The sequence below is a fragment of the Salmo salar genome, chromosome 03 (assembly GCF_965601325.2).
Source record: "Salmo salar chromosome 03, fSalSal1, whole genome shotgun sequence".
NCBI lineage: Eukaryota > Metazoa > Chordata > Actinopteri > Salmoniformes > Salmonidae > Salmo > Salmo salar.
This window is the reverse complement of record NC_138293.1, coordinates 54094030-54115796: the sequence shown is the minus strand read 5'-3', so window position 1 is coordinate 54115796 and position 21767 is coordinate 54094030. Positions and strand designations below refer to the sequence as shown.

The following is a 21767-nucleotide window of genomic DNA, read 5'->3' as shown; positions in this document are numbered from 1 at the left end:
GAAAATAAGAGTTCTGGCAGCATGAGGTTGAGTTTAAAACTTTATTTTTTTTATGATTTTTCAATTTTTTTGTATTTTAATAGTTTCATTATTTATTAATGGTTACCTGTAAAAGGAGGAGATGGGGAGGAAGTAAAGAGAAGTAGGTTAGGTTAAAAGGGAGCAAGTTTCATTGATTGATAACTCCTATAATTCTCTGCAGAGTCTCTTCAGTCTACTGTGAGACGATGCTTTCGCCATGTCAATCCTCTCAACTTAAATGGATCCAGCTAGCGAGGACGACTCAGTCTTTCTAAGCTTTCATAAAAACAAAATAATTCATTTTATTTCTCCGTCCCTAACAGAGTAGCAGAAAGGGAGCCTTTGATGGGCTCTCTTTAACTAAAAAGGACTCCGGGTAAAAAAACAGGAGAAAAAAAACAAGTTGCTTATTTTGTGGGCGAGAGGAGAGTGGCGGCGGTGGTTCCAGAAGGGGGCTTCAGTTCTCAGACCAGTTTAGCCGATCAGAGAACAACTTGATTGGGTCAGTCAAAGACTCAGTGAGGGACGGGGGGCCTCAGCTCCCTGTCCTCAGCTCCCCTCCCCTTCTTCCATCCTGTGTCCTGCTTCTTCTGTGGTCCTCAAGGTGTAGGTAGGGGTGTCAGTTTCCAGGGGGGTGGAAGGAGAGCTGCTGGGTGGGGTGAGCCTGCACCTGTACAGCTAGAACACAGAACAACAGTCACTGACGAAGATCTGGAAATGTAAAGCTAATTTCTATTGGAGATGTAGCTCCATGATTTGAAGTTACTTACCCTGTGGGTGTTGGATGTAGTAGTGTTGGTGCGCCCCCTGCTGGGGGGGAGGGCCGTGCTGCTGGGCGGAGCTTGGGCCTTGCTGTGGGGGCGGGGCGTAGTGCAGCATCATCTGGGGCGGGCCGTGGCCTCCTTGGTGGTGGGGGCCAGACATACCTTGGGCAACATGGGCCTGGAGAAAGAGGGAGCGAGATCGTGTCATCCCTTTCTAAAAACCATATTTAAATTCAAGACTAGTGATCTACATACTACGGCGCTAGAAAGATTCAGAGCGCAACGCAGTATGTGAATGTTTTCCGTCAAAATGGGTGGTTCCTTGTAGAACGCCGTCCTACCTTCGTTGCTGGCGACTTTTTTGGCGCTCCAAATCTGACTGGGGGGGCAGTGTTAAAAGCTCTACAAACCGACCCCGACAGGCTTGACATGGTGTCAGAAGTGCTTGATACCCTGATGAAGACAGCTTTGCTGTTGAAACGTTGGTTATTACATTTTTGCATCTGAGCTCTTAAGAGTGTGCGGCTTTCCCTTATTTTCTAGTTTTCTACTCCGCTAGCCAGCACCTCGCCTTTTATAGGTGTGCGTTTCTTTTTTCTAGATTGTCAGAAGTGCTTCAACATCAAATATAAGACAGGAGTGATTATTTCACAGAATGTTCCTCGCTGTCAGTTTAGAGTTACCAAAAGTAGCTAACAGTGCTCCCATGTCTCATCATTGATCAGAGCTGAGCCGTAGTTATTGATACCCAGACTTAGAGCCACCATAAGCAGAGCGAGCTGTGTGCAGGGAGCGAGTGACAGGAGCAGCTAATGGATTTACTAATGGAGGAGGTTATTTCAGGCAGGGCCTTAAATTTGGCAGAAGCAATCGGGCCTGAACATCGCAGGCATGGGTAGGGCTCTGGCTTAAAGTTATGCCAGTGCAGGGCTCCACAGTGTTGTGTAGGCAATGAAGCTGTTCCTTGATCTGATAAGTAGCATTTTGCATTGATAACCAACTACAATCTCAGCGACTGTTTAAACAAAACATTGTTGCCTTAGAATCCCCACAAAGGTATTTTGTTGAAGTAATAACTGATTCCAGGCTATTTTGAAACAGTAAAAACAGCTAGTAGCCATGTGCCTTTCCTCCGTGATATACCACTATTTTTAGCTGATATGGGAGCAAGTCTCACTAGTCTTGAACTTTAAAGCAGCATATCAAATCATGTTGTAGGTTACACTGGCAACTATAATATACTATCAAGGGAAGACTAACATAACTCTTCACAACAAATGAGAACTTGCGAATGGGAGTCTAGGAAACACAGACTGGTGAGGAAATCCTGTTACCAACTGATGTCCACTGCTCCCAAAAAAATATGAATTAAAATCTGACTCCACCCACGCGAAGCTTGTATCGGCCTTACGTAATTGAAACAAAGACTTCTGCTACATCTATTGTTTGACTTAGTATCATTGTTTGCTTAGATCTGTTACATTCAACTCGCCAGAGAGAGGAGAGAGTATATGGGCTGTGTGTCCAGCGTAGTCTGGGGTTTTACCTGTGTGAGCTGTCCCAGGCCGGGGTAGTGTTGGGCCATGGGCTGGTGGGTGGGCAGGCTGTAGCCCTGCATGGGGTAAGAGGCCTGGGGAGAGCTGTGGCCAGGGGGCATGTTAGGGGGTGTGGGTGCTGGCAGGGGCCCAGAGTGGTACATGGACTGGGGCTGGGGGCCTCCCTGGCCCGACTGAAGAGGGGAAGACAAATGTGTTAGGAAATCACATACTCGTGATACACAACAATGAGGCAAACACTATATTCTCACACACATACAGTAGACTAAAAATAGGCTGGTCAGGATAAATAGGTAGTGTTTTAGCCAGCCAGGTGCCTCTGGAAGGAGCTCCATTTTGGTAGCCTCTGGTACATTCTAATGCCTTGATTCCATCCGAAATACACAGCAAAATTATTAAACTATCAAGTTTACCTCCCAGATTGGAAAAATGTGTTGTGTAGAAAGACTTTAAAATTATAGAAAATGTATGAATTCAGTTTGTTAGTTTGATATCTATATGATCAGGACTTTTCTAGGAGAACTAAACATTTTGCATCTTATGATTAAAGTTATATTAACGGTTTTACTGCAAGATATGAATTGCCACACTGATCTAAATTTCATATTTTATTAAAAACAAAGGAAGTAAATACCCCACATTAACGAATTAAAAGGTAAACTCAGTATTTTGTAATCCTGGTCCTGGGGGCACAAAGGGTGAACATTTTGTTTTTGCCCTACCAGTAGACAATCATCTTTGATGATTTGAGTCAATACATTTCTGAATATTGTTGGATTCCATGAGTGTCCTAATTATCATATTTGGAACAGAATGAGGCTCCCCACTACCTATTGCTGCGGTGATGATTCACCATCTTCATCTGTTTTCATAATTTACAGTATCTGCAGTTAATTACCAGTAGCCTATGCCAATCAGTTCGACACCTTTTATAAACTAAACACTTGTTCAGTTGTCAACCAAAGCACACTAGGCTAAATAGTGACGCTGCGTGGCTGGCTACGTTAACAAAAATAAATGCAATATGCAAGAAAACAATAATTAGGCGAAGTGGATTTCAACTCATCGTTACCACGTACATTACATGGGACGTGTAAATCCACGAGCATCACGCCTTCTCCGTGTAAAGACATTTGAATGCAACCAACCACACAGCGCACACAAATTGTAATGGCAGGTGGGACAGACAGCAGACTGCGTTTACCCGTCATCGCTCGCTTTGACTGACAGGCGCCTATCCCCTCAATAGATCGCTAGAAGATCCATACTGTTCATTCTAGCGGGACAGTGCTCGACGGACTAGTGAATTGAAACTTTTAAATGACAAGTAGCCTAGTTCATGAAGTGGAAAAAGTAGAGTGTTGAAAATGAGTCTAACCCGCTGATTAGCCGACGGCTGGTGCTAATGGAAAACACTGAACAGGGGCCTTACAGGCTGGTAAGATGTCTTCCAGTGATTTTTGAACTTTTCCTGTTGAAAATAAATATTCCTAGTATAATTCTACTATTTGTATTAATTTGCATCACTGTCAATGACATACTTTTATTTTGAAGGCAAACAGCAAAGTCCACTATTGTGCCTAATCCTTATTGTGGCTAGCTTCACAACACATAACCCGGTCCGGTCGAGCCTCACTAGCCAGATGAAGCTAGCTGGCTGCTTGTAACCGAAAGGTTGCAAGATCAAATCCCCGAGCTGACAAGGTACAAATCTGTCGTTCTGCCCCTGAACATGGCATTTAACCCACTGTTCCTAGGCCGCCATTGAAAATAAGAATTTGTTCTTAACTGACTTGCCTAGTCAAATAAAGGTAAAATAAAAAAATTACGTTAGCTTTGGGCAACAGGGTTAAGTAGCTGGCTAGCTATTTATTTTCACGAACTGAAGTTACATTTCAATAGGCGAACAACAAGTGGCAACCTAGCCAACCTTACTCACAAGGATTCTACTAAACTAAAGCTAGCTACCCCAGAAGTTGCGTTTAAAGAAATTATGCTTTATTACCAACGCGGTATTGTAGACACGTCGTTCGTGGCCAGTGTTTGCAGACTTTTTTTTTTTGTACAGCTTTGACAATGCTACTGTATCTTTTTGGACACGCAAAGAACCAAACGGCGTTCCATAGTATGTATGTCGTGGAGCTAATAACACTGACGCTATTACTGTGCAACTCCGGTAGGGCAACATCTGAAAAAATAGCGCACTTGGTAGTGTGTCTGATCGATCCACACAGCAGACATGGTGGGCTAGTTTAGGAATGCTGTGTTGCAAGTATAGCGCAAAATGTTACGTGGCGTTACATGTACCTACGTTATATAGGTATGCACGTCGGTTTTGCACATCGCGTTAAACTCGTCATCGGCGATACCGATGTTGGCATTTTTAGCTAATGTTGTCCGATTCCGATATGTTCACCGATATCGTGTCTCCCTACTTTACTTTCATGAAAAAAAAATCTAAATCTCAGCATTTGTTTGACTGTTGGAGGGAACAAGGCGAGCCATGCGCGCTCTACCAAAAAGATGCTACTTACTAAAGTCACGTGGTTAATCCAAAATCTGAATAAAAATTATAATCTAAAAAGTTACAATTCAGCTAATGCAAGGGCACTAGCCTCTGTCATATGGACACAGATATACTGTGATCCATTGGCAGCTAAAGAAATGAGCGCATGGAATTCAGATAGGTCTACTGCTGCATTGGCCTGCAGGCTATAACTTTCATCGTCAACTAAGTAAAATACATAGTCCTAAAGCCGACAAATAAAAACAGTAAGAAATATCCTGATGAAAATTCAGGTTCTTTCAAATCGCATTAATCTCTCTACTCAGCCTGTCTGCCTACCTTTCTATCGGTCTTGACTTTAACTATCACTAGTGAAGCGTAACAATGTATCAACTAGCCTACTCCGGGCCCTCAGTTTCCAGAGCTCGGGACGGGCAGACTTTTTTGAATGTTTCCAATGGATATATGAGATCATGATAAGCAGACTTACAGAAGCGCAGCTTATTAGTGGTGTAAGTGGTGAGTTAAGACAATCAGACATCCCCAACTGGGCAATTTCCTACATTTGCGGGCAGCAGGCCAACTTCGGTGTGGGCTCAGGCGCGTGCTCCCTCGACATCATCGGGACAGAGAAACCAGACATGCTCATATGGAGCACTCCAAACAAAAGACAATGTTAACTAAACTTTCTCACAAGTGTAGCAGGTTGTGAAAAGTAAATGACTAATACATGCGTTAACAAAAATTGATGTAACCAAATGACGAGGATTAACGGTACTTTTACTAGGCTCACTGGTTACATATATAAATGGGGAATCGATCAAAATAAACAAAGGGCCAACAATTCACACAATGTGCAAGAATTGGCGGGAGACAGCTGAGCGCATGCATTCTGGAGAGAGACGCCCATATCGTCACCACACAGCCCTCCCTTTGTCTCAACATTTTAAATTATACTCTAGACACATTTTAGCTATTCACTGACAGCCGCAACTTAATAATACCACGCTTGCAGCCCAAATAGCCATAGCCCTACACACTACACAGCATTTTTTTTTTTTAAGAATGCTAATCTGTGGCTAAGTCATGCTCTCTGGTGAAGTATTTTGAATAACTATATCATTTTGGCAAAACATCAATTTAGGGGAACAGTGCACCCACAAACTTTCCTTTCCAATTGGCTGGAACCAGAAACGTGTATTTACATTTTAGTCATTTAGCAGACGCTCTTATCCAGAGCGACTTACAGTAGTGGTGAATGCATACATTTCATGCATTTTTTTTTTTTTTACTGGCCCCCCATGGGAATCGAACCCACAACCCTGGCGTTGCAAACACCATGCTCTACCAACTGAGCCACAGGGAATGATGCAAATGTCTCCGCCCTAACTATGGGAGTTGTCCCAAAAGGTGCGAATAGAGAAGCACTGTATTTTTATTGAACCTTAATTTAACTAGGCAAGTCAGTTAAGAACAAATTCTTATTTACAATGACGGCCTAACCCAGACGACGCTGGGCCAATTGTCTGCTTCCCTATTGGACTCCCAATCACGGCCGGTTGTGATACAGCCTGGAATCAAACCAGGGCCTGTAGTGACACCTCTAGCACTGAGATGCAGTGCCTTAGAACGCTGCGCCACTCGGGAGCCCCTATATGAGTCATAATACCCTGAACCTAGCGGTCAAACAGGGAAATGGTTCCATTTGTTTTTCCACCATTCATTTTTCCCATAATGCTGTTTAGAAATACTTCAAATAACATTGACATTTTGAGAACTGAAAATCTCTCTAGGACAAGGTGACTTTTTTTTACCAATATATTTGCCTGCATTTACCCCCGCCAAAATGAAATGCTAATGTGGCTATCATAAAGAACTAAATGCCATGATCTGGATGAGACTGCTGAATCTAAAAATCATCTAAAGACAAAAAATCTCTGGATTAACTATCTAGTGTTAGCTAAATGTAGTAATGAATAAATTGGCAATTCTGTGAACCGTCTTGTGCAAGTTTCACATTGACACAATACCTGTTAGAGAAGGTGTCAGCTAGAGGTGACGTGCAGGAGCTTGCAGGGATTTGTAGTCTTGCATGATGTCTACTTTAATCCTAATGAGCATTTTCCAATCAGAGTAAATAGAGCCGAATATATTGATAAGTCACCTTGTATGAGAGAAAAGTCATGGCAGGTTAAGCAAAAGAAAAGCAATTGGAACCATTTCCTTGTTTGACCGCTAAGTTTTATGGGTATTATGACATTGTGGGGTTCTATGCAGGCGACAACACACACTGAGACAGAGGGGCGCCGTTTTGCTCGCTTGGATGCTATATCTGAGATTGATGCGTCTTTGTCGGCGTGCGTCTCGGTGAAATAAAATATCAATATTTGGATGGGTGAGGAGATACGGGGTAGGGTGGGCCAGGCCCACTAAGGCCTGCCCATAACAACGGCCCTGACTAAGCCAAACATCTGAACAGATTCTCTCTTAAATCTCACTCTCAAGCTGCCAGTTCTGGTTGTAGACCGCACGTTCACGACCCATAGAGATGTATAAAGGGCACACTTTCTACTAGACGGGAAAAACCCTCTATGGGCTTTGCTATCACAGAAGCGATCAATAGCAAAGATCAGAAGCGCGCCCTCTATACATTTCTATGGACAGCAGCAGTCATGACATTTCTCTAAAAACAGCCGTTCTCCGCTTGCTTGAGAACTAAATGAGGGAACAGGTCAAGATCGGATCATGGAAACACGTGTCCCGATTCTGAAAGTGACGCCAAGAAGTAAAAAGACTACTCATTAAAGTAATCTGATTATGTAACGAGTTACTTTAACGCATAACGCCCGACACTGCTGGAGTGCCACTTTAATTACAGGTTCCTCACAGGAAACATGCAGCACAGACAAGATAGAATCTGTTCTACACCATTACGTGAATCGCTCCCCCCCCCCCCCCCACACACACACAGCCTAGCGGTTAAAGCGTTGGGCCAGTAAGCGAAAGATAGCTGGTTTGAATACCCGAGCTGACAAAGTGAAATCTGTCTGTGACCCTGTTTCAGGGGCACCGTACTACCATGGCTGACCCAGTAAAATAACACATTTTACTACACCTATCCGGTGTATGTGACAAAACAAACACACACACAGCTGGGCCTGTTGGTTTACCTGTCCGTGCCCAGGGCTGGGGGCAGTGTGCTGGGGAGGGGGCTGGCTCCCAGTAGGGGTGCTGGAGGGCTGCGGAGGGTGCATGGAGCTAGAATGGTGGGAGAACTGCTGGGGAGCTAAGAGACAGATGAAAGACTAACTTGAACCTGAAGTATGTGGATTTAAACATCATTTACAAACCAAAGAGCCTTGAACAATGACAGTCTTAGAAGAAATGAATTGTATTGATGCGACTGTCTGTAAGCAGGACGTTGTCCTGTACACGACTAAAATGATGTAGTCTTGCTGTGTACTTTTAACCAGAGACAGCGCGTTATCTTACCATACATGGCCTGTTGTGGTCCCGGGGGCCCCTCTGTCTGTCCGGGGTACTGAGGGCCTGGGGGGCCCAGAGCCTGGGGGTGGCCCGCCTGAGTCAACATCCTGGCCCCACCCTGCAGCATAGAGTACACTGGCTAGAGAGCGAGCGAGAGGATAAAGAACGAAAGAAGGAGAAAGAGTGAGATAAGAACATTTAATGATATGAACAAAATATATATATTTTTTTTATCCTATGCAGGTCAGGCTTCTATTGAAACAAAACTTCCATCCACAACACATATTTTGGGTCTCCGGACCTATGCTGTTATAAGTGTGGATAAGTATTAGCGCCAGCACCACTAGCACAATAGTTACCTGTCCGGGGTAGTGGGGCATGCCCTGGATGACCTGACTGTACTGCAGGTAGGCCTGGGGGTAGGGGGAGGCCACCAGGGGAGGGCCTGCTGCAGACGCTGCAGCCTGGAGCATCTGGGGCTGAGAAGAGCCGTGGTGGTCCGGACGAGGGCCTACCACCTGGCCTGGGGGGGAGAAGAATTAACATACTGATCATAACTTTAATTCTTTACTTGTTGATTTCAAAATGTTCCCCAGTTGCTAAATTAAAAAAGAGAAAGGTTAGGACAGTGTTGCGACCAACCTATTGATTAGGCAACACAATGGTGTGAGTGTGTGTACCTTTAGCTCTGGGATACTTCCCCTGCTGGACTGTGGACATGGTGTACTGATACATCTGGGGAGGCTGGGAAACAAAAGGACAGTTATACCCCAACATCAAGTGTATACACACACCATTTGTTTTTTTACACCCCAGACACACTAATGCTTATTTTTCACAGAGAACGAAGTCAAACACACAGCCTCAGTCCTACCTGTACAGAGTGTCCCTGTATCTGTACGGGGGAGAGGTAGGACAGGTAGGGGGTGCTGTAGATGGCCTGTTGTCCTGGGGGGGGCTGGAGCACCACGGAGGGGCTGGGAGGAGTGGGCCGCGGGGGAGTGGGGGCTGGGGACGGCTTCACCTGGGGAGGAGAGAAGGTGCACAGTTTAGGTTGGTTTGTGAGATAATGTGAGTGTGTGTTTAGTTGAACATAGCTGAACTCCTGGCCAAACAGGTTGCTTTGAGAGAGAATTTGTTCTCAACTACTTCCGTGAGAGTGAGAGAGACAGACCAGGGTCATGGGTGCCTTGAAGACGAACTCTTTGGCGTTGGGGTTCAGCGTAGACTTCTTCACCTGGCTAAATAAAACACACAGAAGGAGAGCGAGATGACTACTCCAAATCATCTTTCAAATCCCTTTTCCCTACATCCATCCTCAACACGGCGACTACCTTGCCCACCTGAGGATGGGGCTCACTTTTGACTTAATTTAGCACTGTATCAACATATTGTTAGATACAACATATTGTTATAAAAATCCATACCAGTATTCATGATATAGCACCCAGATCCTGCATAATACCTACAGATAAGTGTCAACACATCTTATCAACACTAGGGGTTGTAAGGGTACTATAAGGGTGTAAGGGGACCTCGGTTCGGTCCGCATTGTGAACCTGTACCTTTCATTGTGCGTTCGTAACCAAGAGGGAAAGGGGAATTTACCACATACGACTGGGGGAAAAACCCACTTGAACAGTCCTCAAGCTGGTAATTACTAGTAGGGAAACTCGTCTATCATCCTGAGCACCCACTTCTCCCACATGTTGACCTCTGACATCACTTAAGGAAATGGTCTCTATAACAGCATTTTCGGCAGTTAAATACAACAAAACATTATTTATAAAAAGCAATCTATTAACTTTAAGGTATAGGGGGGAGTATTTTCATTTTCGGATGAAAAGCGTGCCCAGAGTAAACTGCCTTATACTCGGGCCCAGAGTCAAATATTTGCATAGAAAACACTCTGAAGTTTCTAAAACTGTTTGAATTATGTCTGTGAGTATAACAGAACTCATATGGCAGGCAAAAAAAATTGTAGTTCTTTTGAATCCCTATTCGAACTACAGTGTCTGTGGGGTCACGTTGCACTTCCTAAGGCTTCCATTGGCTGTCAACAGCCTTTAGAAACGTGTTTCATCCTTCTCCTGTTACTGGGCAGAAAATAGGAGCTCAGTCAATGAGTGGACTGCCTATGGACAAAGGACTTGGTGATGCGCAAGCCCGCCAGCGCACCGTTCCTTCTTTTTCTTCTTGAATGAATACGCCATTGTCGGGTTGGAATATTATCAACATTTTAGGTTAAAAAGACCCTAAGGATTGATTGTAAACAACATTTGACATGATTCTACGAACGGTAATGGAACTATTTGACTTTTCGTGTCTGGATTTACGCTCACGCGTTATGCCTTTGGATAGTAATCTGAACGCACGAACAAAACGGAGGTATTTGGACATAAATATGGAGTATTTCGAACAAAAATAACATTTCTTGTGGAAGTAGCAGTCCTGGGAGTGCATTCTGACGAAGATCAGCAAAGGTAAGAGAATATTTATAATACTAATTCTGAGTTTAGTTGACCCCAGAACTTGGCGGGTATCTGTATAGCTTGCTTTGATGGCGAGCTATGTACTCAGAATATTGAAAAATGTGCTTTCTCTGTAAAGCTATTTTAAAATCTGACACAGCGGTTGCATTAAAGAGAAGTATATCTATAATTCTTTCAATAACTGTTGTAAATTTGATCAAAGTTTATGATGACTATTATTGTAAATTGATGTGCACATTCAACGGAAGTTTTGGTGGGAATACATTTTCTGAACATCACGCGCCAATGTAAAATGGGGTTTCTGTATATAAATATGAACTTGATCGAGCAAAACATACATGTATTGTGTAACATGAAGTCCTATGAGTGTCATCTGATGAAGATCAAAGGTTAGTGAATATTTTAGCTGTATTTTTGTTTTTTGTGATGCATGTCCTTGCTTGGAAAATGGCTGTGTGGTTTTTCTTGTGAAGTTTATGTCCTAACATAATCTAATTTTATGCTTTCGCCGTAAAGCCTTTTTGAAATCGGACAATGTGGTTAGATTAACGAGAAGTTTATCTTTAAAATGGTGTAAAATAGTTGATTGTTTGAGAAAATGAAATAATGAGATTTTTGCTGTTTTGTATTTCGCGCCATGCTATTTCACTGGCTGTTGAATAGTGTGTCCCGCAGGTGGGATGGTAGCATCCCACGTAGCCCCGAGAAGTTAATGTGTTTTTTTAAAACTCTACCATTTGTTTACAAGCACGATAGCTGTACTTTCAGTTTATGGTTGACACAGCTTGTTGGCCATTAGCCGATTGGCATTTTGCAACGAGTTCAAATCACAAGAATGCGTCCAACTAGTATTTACGACTTCACAACTGGTAACTTCCCACATGGTTACAAACGCAGCATCGGAGTAGAAACTTGAGGCCCAACATAACAATCCAGCCAAAACAGACAATGCAAGGAACATTGTGAATGACATTACAATTTTCCCGTGACCACACAACCGTAATATGTACCGAACCGTGGGTTTGGTGAACCGTTAAACCCCCTAATCAACACTACTACATATAACAGATGAACTGTAGGTATAAGGTTGACTTAGGAGTAGACTATTACACTACACTGTGGAATAATGTACTGTATTGCACTGTTCTTGGGTCACTTACTCAGCCACGCCCTCCACTCGCTCGCCGCCCTCCTCGCTGCCAGGGGTCCTGGCTGGCTGGGGTGTCCCTGCAGCCTGTCTGTCTGGACCTGATGACTGAGAGGCGGTGTTGGGGGCTGGAGAGGGGGTAGGGGTGGTGGGGTTCGGGGTGAAGGGGGACCCCTCTCCAGTCTGGGGGTCCTGGGAGGGGGTGTGGCCAGGGGCGGGTATAGACTCGGCTGTGGTGGCGGAGTCTGATGGGGAGGGCTGGGCGGGTTCTGAGGAAGTGGGGCCAGCAGAAGGGGAGGAGCTGGGCTGGAGCTGTGGAAGAGAGCGAGGGTGTCAGTATCAGATAAGATACATGGGGTCACACACAGGCACACATGGACACGAGACACATACGTACCCTGAACTCTTTACCAAATTTCCGGAGCTCCTCCAACTGTGTTCTCTGCAGGACTGAGGGAACTGAGAGGGAGAGAGAAAATCATGGAGAGAAAAATCTACTTTTCAAAAGACCTGAGATGAGGGGAAGGACAGGGACCAGTCAAACGGAGAGGAAGTGAGAGAGCTAACCTTTGCCGCTCTTGCCGTCCTGAGGGCTGGCTGGGCCTTCTGTCCTCTCCTTAGCCGCTGAGCTCAGGATCTCATTCACTGAGAGCGAGAGAAAAAGATAGCAAGAGACAGATGGACAAATAAAGGAACAGAAATCAAAAAATTATTCACAAAAATAACTTCAATAGAACAATAAGTAAGAATAATAATGTAGTAATCCTCCTCCTCACCATCCACAGTGAACAGAGGGGTGGGGCCAGAGGACTTGGGTGTTGCCGAGGCAATCGAGGAGGAGGAAGTGTCCAGGTAGGCAGGGCTAGCCAGAACGGGGTCGTCTAGTTTTGGAGAGCGAGAGACTGCGGGGAGAGAGAAAGAAGGGAAAAGGAGAGGTGAGGGATGTGAATAGTCTAGAATATGAGTGATGGAAATGTGTGTTTGTGTGCACTTTCAGATGAGGTGTGTGTGTACCTGCAGGTGAGGACTGGGAACTTGGGTTGCGCAGAGTTCTATTGGTCTGTACGGATCTCTGGGCTTTGGGAGAAGTTCTAGATGACACTGATGCACAGAAAGAGCACACTTAAAACTCAATATTCCCCCCAAAACTCACACTCCCTCCCTCAAAATACCCAAACAGACAGAAGTCTTACCTCCGTTGACAGAAGAGCGTGAGGCATCGGCTAGAGCTTGTGGGTGAGAGATGGAGTGAGGGATCGGGTGAGAGGAGGAAGAGGAGGGGGTAGGGCTACTGGGCTGGGCCGGGGGGCTGGCTTGGGACTGGTGGGGAGAGTAGGCGCCCCTGACGGACAGCGGGCTGCTCCTATCAGAACCCTGGGAGGGCCTAGAGGAGCCGGGGAGTCCTGTTCGATTGGGTATTGGACCAGAGGCGCCACCCCTCAGGCTGCTGGGGGGGACACCCATCTCCCTGGCCCTCTGGGGAAGAGGAATGTATTTACCCTCCCTAGAGAGAGAGAAGTATAAACGCAACAATTTCAAAGATTGTACTGAGTAACAGTCAATTGAAATAAATTAGGCCCTAATCTATGGATTTCACATAACTGGGAATAGAGATATGCATCTGTTGGTCACAGATACCATAAATAAAAAAGGTAGAGGCGTGGATCAAAAAACACACTCAGTATCTGGTGTGACCACCATTTGCCTCATATCCTTCGCATAGAGTTGATCAGGCTGTTGATTGTGGCCTGTGGAATGTTGTCCCACTCTTCAATGGCTGTGCGAAGTTGCTGGATATTGGCGGGAACTGGAACACGCTGTCGTACACGTTGATCCAGAACATCCCAAACATGTTCAATGGGTGACATGTCTGGTGAGTATGCAGGCCGAGAAAGAACCCGGAACATTTTTTTACCCCCTTTTCTCTCCAATTGCATGGTATTCAATTGGTAGTTACAGTCTTGTCTCATCGCTGCAACTCCCGTACGGACTCAGGAGGGGCGAAGGTCGAGAGCCATGCGTCCTCCGAAACACGACCCAGCCAAGCCGCACTGCTTCTTGACACAATGCCCGCTTAACCCGGAAGCCAGATGCACCAATGTGTCGGAGGGAACACTGTACACCTGGCGACCGTGTCAGCGTGCATGCGCCCTGCCTGCCACAGGAGTCGCTAGAGCGCGATGGGACAAGGACATCCCGGCCAGCCAAACCCTCCCCTAACCCGGACGAAGCTGGGCCAATTGTGCGCTGCCACATGGGTCTCCCAGTTGCGGTCGGCTGCGACGGAGCCTGGCCTCGAACCAGGATCTCTAGTGGCACAGCGATGCAGTGCCTTGCGTCACTCAGGAGGCCTCCTGAACTGGGACATTTCAACTTCCAAGAATTGTGTACAGATCCTTGCGACATGGAGCCTTGCATTATCATACTGAAATATGAGGTGATGGTGGAGTAAGAATGGCATGACAATGGGCCTCAGGATCTCATCACAGTATCTCTGTGCATTCAAATTGCAATCGATAAAATGCAGTTATGTTCATTGTCCGTAGCTTATACCTGCCCATACCATAACCCCACCACCACAGGGCATTCTGTTGACATCAGCAGACCGCTCGCCCACACAAAGCCATATATGCTTTCTGCCATCTGCCCGGTTTAGTTTAAACCGGGATATCATCCGTGAAGAGCACACTTCTCCAGCGTGTTAGGGGCCAACAACTCTGGTGGACATCCCTGCAGTCAGCATGCCAATTGCACGCGCCCTGAAAACTTGAGACATCTGTGGAATTGTGTTGTGTGCCAAAACTGAACATTTTAGAGTGGCCTTTTATTGTCCCCAGCACAAGGTGCACCTGTATAATGATCATGTTATTTAATCATCTTCTTGACATGCCACACCTGTCAGGTGGATGGATTATCTTGGCAATGGAGAAATGCTCACTAACAGGGATGTAAACAAATGTGTACAACATTTGAGAGAAATAAGCTTCTGGTGCACATGAAGGGCAGAGTTGCTAAGAAAAGGCCATATCTCAGACTAGCCAATAAAAATAAAAGATTAAGATGGGCAAAAGAACACAAAAGAAAAAAAGTATTTCTGATCAATCTGATGTTATTTTAATGGACAAAAAAAAAAAAAGGGCTTTTCTTTCAAAAACAAGGACATTTCTAAGTGACCCCAAACTTTTGAACGGTAGTGTATGTCTGCGATTCCCTTACGGTCTCACCTGCTCCCGGCACTACTCTGGAATCCAGGGCTGCCCCTCTCCCTCCCCTCATCTCTCTCTCGGACCACGGCGCTGTACTTGTCCTCCTCGCTCTTATCGTCGTTCTCCAGGTTGGTGCGGTGACGGTACTGGGGGCTGCCCTCGATCTCATTCGCTAGGCGGGCCGCACGTGCCTCCCGCTGCCGGAAGCCATCCGAGCTGCCCCTTTCCAGGGGAACACTGAAGGGGGAGAAAGACAGAGATAAGACCTCCAAGGTCATTCAAAAACGTGTGTGAGAGGGAAAGGGAGATGTGAGTGAATAAGGCTGTGGTCACACAGGAAGCCCAATTCTGATCTCTTTTTCACTAATTGGCCTTTTGACCGATCAGCTCTGAAAAAGATGTGATCGGTCAAAAGACCAATCACTGGAAAAAAAACAACACAGAATGATACAGAGCTATATAGACAGACAGAGTGACCGTAGCATATTCCACAATCAGAATAAGGAGCTGAGGGGAGAATACTCACGTGTACATGGAGAGGCTGGAATCGTAGGTGGACGTGACGCCATATGTCTCCTCGTTAAACTTGAACATTTCGCTGGCATCCCAGCCATTAGACTAACAGAGACAGAAGAACCGTACGGTAAGTGTGTGCCTGTGTCTCACCAAGTGTGCGCAAGTCAGTAACCAGGTTTCCATCCAACCATTTCATGCAGATTACTTGACAAAAAATAAAAATAAATTTAAAAAAAAACTCAAAAGGCATGATAGAAACAGCTCATTTGCCGTCAAAATATCCTATTGTCGACAACACCGTTTTTGGTTGGGTGAAATCGATTTTTGCCATAATTGAAGTGGAAACGCTGCTGTGTGCAACTACTGAAATAATAACCATCGTGTCGAAATAAACTTGGGAGTCACGCAATGATATGTTACGTTCTTGTAACCTACTACCATCACGACGTGTGAAAGCATAAAGACTTTACAAGCAGATGAAATAAGTTATGAACTTCCCGTTGTGGTTAAGTGCACGGTGAGATTCATGAAAATGTTCAATAAATATTGAGGGTGTTATTTGAACGCTGGTGACGTGATGATTGGCTGCCATTATCAAATAAAAATGAGCTTGCTCTTATCAACTTCATCAGCAAACAGAGAGCATGCACTAAAACCAGACTGGGAAAGTTTGCTATTTATCACAACAGTTTGTGTGACAAAACCATCAGTAGAGTAAAACACGTGATGGAAACCCATTGAACGTCTGTTTATCATTTGGTACATGGTAAATGAAGCGCAAGTGTTTATGTGCACTAGGTCATCACGCAGTTGTTTTAGTAGCAACAAGTCTGTTTGATAGAAACCCAAATTGAGGTTGGATTTTTTTTTATACCGCAGATTTTAGAATCTGTTACAAATTGGATGGAAACCTAGCTACTGCGTCTATGCATTTCTTTGCGTGTGAGCGCGCTTCACCGTGTCTGTCTCCAGGTCGAAGCCTTCTCCGTTGCTGTCGCCTCCATCCCACCGCTGTAGCACCTTCTCCCGGTGTTCCCCGTTCACCCGCGATGAGCTGATTGCTGTATCTGTGAAAGCATCTACAAAGCCCCAACTTGAAGGTATAATGTGTCATCTACTAGTGGTACATAATGACACACACACACGGTTCACCCTCCCATCTGTCTCATTCAGTTCCACTGCTTACTTAAACACACATCCTTATCTTGAATCAGTTTCAGTCACACTGACAACGCACTCTCTCACACACACGTACCTCTGATGGCGTAGTTGAGGTCCACATCTCGGCAAGTCATTGTGACCAGGTCGCCGGGGCTGAAGATCATGGTGTCTGTGATCTCCTCGATCCTGGGCAGAGAGGGGGGCAAGCCTCCCCCTCCGTCTCCATCCGCATCTCCTCCCTCACTCCGCTTGTGGACCGCGTCGACCACCAGCTCACACTGGAGAAAAACACATTAGGACCACAGATGAACCACAGAGGTTAAGTGAAGAGCGGCTGCAGGCAGTGGTCAATGTGACCTGTGGGTGTATTCCTTACACTGATTCGATTGCAAAACATTTTGCAACGAAATCCATTTACTCCAAACGTAAAACATGTTTGGACAATTGCAGGTAGGTCCCTCCTGGTGTTGCATGGTATACCGAAACTTCAGTCGTTTTTCGATACTAGAACATGAAAAACTGTTCGGTACTACATTTTTTGTTACTTTCGGTACTTCTGTCAAACGTGTCTCACGGATCAAGTGTGTCTATCAGCACAGCCGACCTCTTATTATAGTGTGCACTGTGCCTGCTCCACTTACTCATTGCTAGTCTGCACTGGGAGTCTGGGCTGCATCATGTTTGCCGCACACAAGTTAACACACTTTAATAATGCGACACGACGGCACGTAGAAATGTCGAAACTGTTACTTACTGTTCGCAAAACAATGTCAATATAGGCTACAACACTTTACAATGCAAGATGACACCAGTAGCTTCCAGCTATTGCAGGCCAACTTTCCTTGCTAGCTGACAGGTAAAGCTAACATCAGTTCACTACCCTAGTACTTTGTGAACTATAGCGCAAACCATAACGCAAAATATGCTGACTTCAAAATTGATTGCCACAAAAAACGCTATCCGTTCTCTTATTTCGGTCTCTCTCACAAAGATAATCTATTGCCTCGGCGAACTGACTGTGCTCCTACGGGCCGTCCCGCTCTTGCCTCGTGAATGGCGTCATTCCTGGTAGACAGCGCACATTTTTATAAAAGAAGCTGCTTCAATGCAAATGTTGATCGGTACAATAAAATAAGTCCAAAAATGTAAAAGAAACAGATTGTCACCTGTAGCCCCATGAAATCAGCCAAAAATAAGCTCAATAACTCAATGCATGCACACACTCCTATTGAATAGGGGCGGCAGGGTAGCCTAGTGGTTAGAGCGTTGGGCTAGTAACCGAAAGGTTGCAAACAAATCTGTTGTTCTGCCCCTGAACAAGGCAGTTAACCCACTGTTCCTAGGCCGTCATTGAAAATAAGAGTTTGTTCTTAACTGACTTGCCTAGTTAAATAAAGGTAAAATAAAAAATAGGCATTGACCTTGTTTTTGGGTAGGCCTAGGCCATCGTAAATGTACCCAGTTTATCAAGAGATTTACCATTCAAATAAATTACCATTATGTTAAGTAGTTAGATTGTTAAAAACAAAGTCAAATTGATTGTATGATTGTGAAATTGATTCATTAATGCATACACATGGCTGTGCCTAACAAAGTGTCCCAACATTTTTTTTACTCAAAAGATGCCCGACGGTTGAACAGAACAGTAGCTGAGTTTATCGGTCTGGATCAGGTGCCATTCTGTGTCTTTGGCTAATATGCTTTCTTTTATTTGCTGTGGTATTATTTTGGCATCTATCGTGATATATCGTGTAAACATGGTATCGAAGTAAAAAAAAAAATCTGGTATCGTGACAATACTAGTCCCTAGAGTAAACGGTAAAAGGGGTAGCATGTAGCCTAACGGTTAAGAGCAGTGGGCCAGTAACTGAAAGGTTGCTAGTTCAAATCCCAGAGCCCTTGAACAACTGCTCCCGGGGCGCCGATGACGTGAACGTTGATTAAAGCAAACCCCCGCACCTCTCTGATTCAGAGGGAAGGGTTGGGTTAAATGCGGAAGACATTTCGGTTGAATGCATTCAGATGTGCAACTGACTAGGTTTTGTAACGAATCCGACTAATGAATACATCAGAGATCTGACCACAACCATGTTTCTAGGAGCGGTCTATAACGTGCCAGTATGCAGAACACCCCTGTATGGTCTAATACAAGGTAGTATACAATTACCCTTGAGCTGAGGGTCTTGAAGATGCCTTCATACACATTTCCACTCTTCACTCGGACGTCACAGGTGGAGCCCTTGATGGATAATAATAATAATAATAATATGGTTATTGATCATTTCATGATGATATACATTAGTAGACAGTTGTCGACAACTTAAATAGTGTAAATAGTGCACATTAGGGCATAGTGTATGTGCTGCATCAAAGTAAGGCACCATGGTGGACCAGGCCTAATTGACCAAATGAACACTCACCACTACAGCTGTGAGATAGTGAAGCATCCTGGTGTTGTTGTAGACACCTTCAAATACCTGTGTAAACAAGCATGTCTGACTTCAGTATGGCATGGACCTCTATTTCAAAGCTCCAAAAAAATTTGACATTACTCTAAACGCAATTTTCTTTTAACATTTTAGAGTTTACACTTTGTACAGTAGTGCACTAGTATGGAAGCAAACAAAGAGAAAGACAACCTACATTATGTCATCAAAAGGGTACTAGGCTATGCACTTCTGTAGTACATGCTGGATAGCCTACATTTCATGATATATGACTTACGGGAGAGGACTGAGATGGCGGCTTCATTGTATTTCTTGTCCTGAATGTGAAGAGAGAACATTAGCAACAGACAAGACAAATGGGTGTAGCTGGCTCCGGGGCAAAATGCTGCACCGCTAGAAATAGGCCGGCAGCTGCACCACTTTCAATGTAGCTAACTAACATGCAAACTTGCGAAGCATTATGGACACGGGACATTTTGCGATGATCAAATGTGGACTTTTTAGCCTGGTGGTCCTCGATCTGTCATAGGACTGCATGAAGCTAGCTAGATGATCTAGAAGACCCGTCTATGCAGCCGTAGGGCAAAAGACTTATCACGGTCACGAATGCGTGCCGACGCCGGTGATCTACGTTAGCTAGCTATGACATTTGGTGGAGGGGAAACAAGCTAGCCCCGCAGCGGATCATGTTCTGTTCTTTATTACAGTGCCGTACGACATTGTTTGTGAGGCTTAACCAAAACAATTGTGTTGACACAAGCTGGCTAACTAGGGTCAGCTAAAACCGAAGGTAACGTTAAAGCGTGTGGCTAACAATATAGCTCACGTTACCTAGCGGTAACCAGCTAACGTGCAACTATTTTAGCTAAAGTAATCTGGTAACTGGCTAACAACTGAGTAACTGGCGAGATTGTCAAAAGATCAAAAATATAAACATTAGCTAGTTTAGGTACAATACAATAGCTAGCTGTTTGTTGTCTAGTTAACGTTAGCTAGCTAGCTAAAAAAGACAGCTAGTAAGGAGGAAACCAACTACAAACTGGTAAATAATGTAAGAATGTATAGATATCGAGAGAGACGTTGAATACAATAAATAATGAGAGTATTAATACTTTTTAGTCATGTGCATCCCTGTTACTCCGCAGTCTTGTTGATTCTGTGAAAAATCACACGACTTGACAGGCCAAACAAAATCTAAAGCAAATGCTTAAAAACACAACAAAACACGGATAATCCCCTCCCCACAGAAAGTGAATGGGCATAATGGCGTCAATCAAAATGTATCGTCTATCCCATTGGTTCGGACACCGGTCAATCATAGCAATGTCGATTTAGCAGAACCTTTGTGCCCATTGGCCGCAACCTACATCTATTATATTTACTTGGTTCCAATTGGCTTAAAACAACGATTTAAAGTCTCCATTTGACATGGGCACACCCACTGTAATCCTCGTATTGACCGGTAAACCTCTATGGATATGTGGCAGATCCCCGGACTTGCTTGACGACTGTGGCCGAACATGTGCTTACCTTCCAGGCACAGCTCTGTTGGTATTGCTCCCGCTGATATGAGGGGGCAAACCGGCTGGCCCTGCCGTTCCATTTGAGGTTTTTCGTCCGCCTGAACCGGGTTGTTGCTGGTGTGACACGTGCCAATAATTACACCTCAAGTAACAGTTATACGGATTACATTTGCCTTTAGTCTACTAAATAGTATTTGACATTACCAGACTAGCTACCTCGCTAGTGTACAATTAAGTCATTGAGGACACCATCGATAAAGCTCACGTTAGCTATCCAACTTTTAGCTAGCTGCTAACAAATATCGAACCAGCTAGCTAGAATTCATACACACAGAAACCAATACATGTAGCAGCAAGTGACCATTAACAACTTGACACAACTACAACTCACGTTCTGTCGACGAAAAGACATTGCCTCTTCGGATCTCAATCGATAGTTTATCTGGTTACTGGCTAGCTAGAAGAGCAAGCAGTAATGTCCCTTCTGTAGCTAAAACTTTTAGCACGTTGTTTTCGTTTCCTCTCCGTAGATATACTCTTGCGTGTGGCTTATTCCGATTGCATGTCATTTGTAACTTGAACAAATTCTAAAACTCGGGGAAAACAAATTCGCCGGTTTGGCACCACAAAGATGCTGTAGTCTGCGCGTGGCTGACTGGGTTGATGGGGGCGTGTACGAGTGTGTATGTGCGCATTCACAAATTAAGAACGTGCACGCGCTAAACATTTTAGACCCCAAAACTGCGGTCAGCACTAGTTTCCAGCCAAACCCCGCCTATATCTAAAATGTATCTTAAATTCTGATTTTAAACCTAACCCGAACCTTAACCACGTTGCTAACCGTATGCCTAATCTTAAATTATGACCCAAAAACTAATTTTTGTTTTCATGACATTGCCATCTGACTTTGTGGCAACTAGTGACAACCCAAAACTGCAAGAA

The 21767-nt window shown here is 44.6% G+C and overlaps 1 protein-coding gene across 2 annotated transcripts; it reads right to left on the bottom strand.

The window, feature by feature from the left end:
- Positions 1–27: 27 nt before the first annotated feature.
- atxn2l (ataxin 2-like) lies at positions 28–21515 on the bottom strand. Of its 2 annotated transcripts, XM_014192330.3 has the most exons (24): positions 21217–21515; positions 20833–20939; positions 19580–19619; positions 19276–19332; positions 19023–19094; positions 16950–17133; positions 16652–16773; positions 15705–15796; positions 15197–15415; positions 13166–13476; positions 12987–13073; positions 12749–12874; positions 12540–12617; positions 12370–12431; positions 11986–12284; positions 9508–9574; positions 9208–9357; positions 9014–9077; positions 8693–8856; positions 8340–8472; positions 8018–8133; positions 2332–2514; positions 792–963; positions 28–699 (listed from the first exon to the last, which is right to left on the bottom strand). In XM_014192330.3, the coding sequence occupies exons 1-24, from the start codon at positions 21235–21237 to the stop codon at positions 641–643; spliced, it is 2985 nt and encodes a 994-aa protein (XP_014047805.1). In that variant the 5' UTR covers positions 21238–21515; the 3' UTR covers positions 28–640. The 2 variants fall into 2 exon arrangements, with proteins under 2 accessions (XP_014047805.1, XP_082829705.1); XM_082973579.1 differs by lacking the exons at positions 20833–20939; positions 21217–21515 and adding an exon at positions 20415–20558.
- Between the last annotated feature and the right edge of the window lie 252 nt (positions 21516–21767).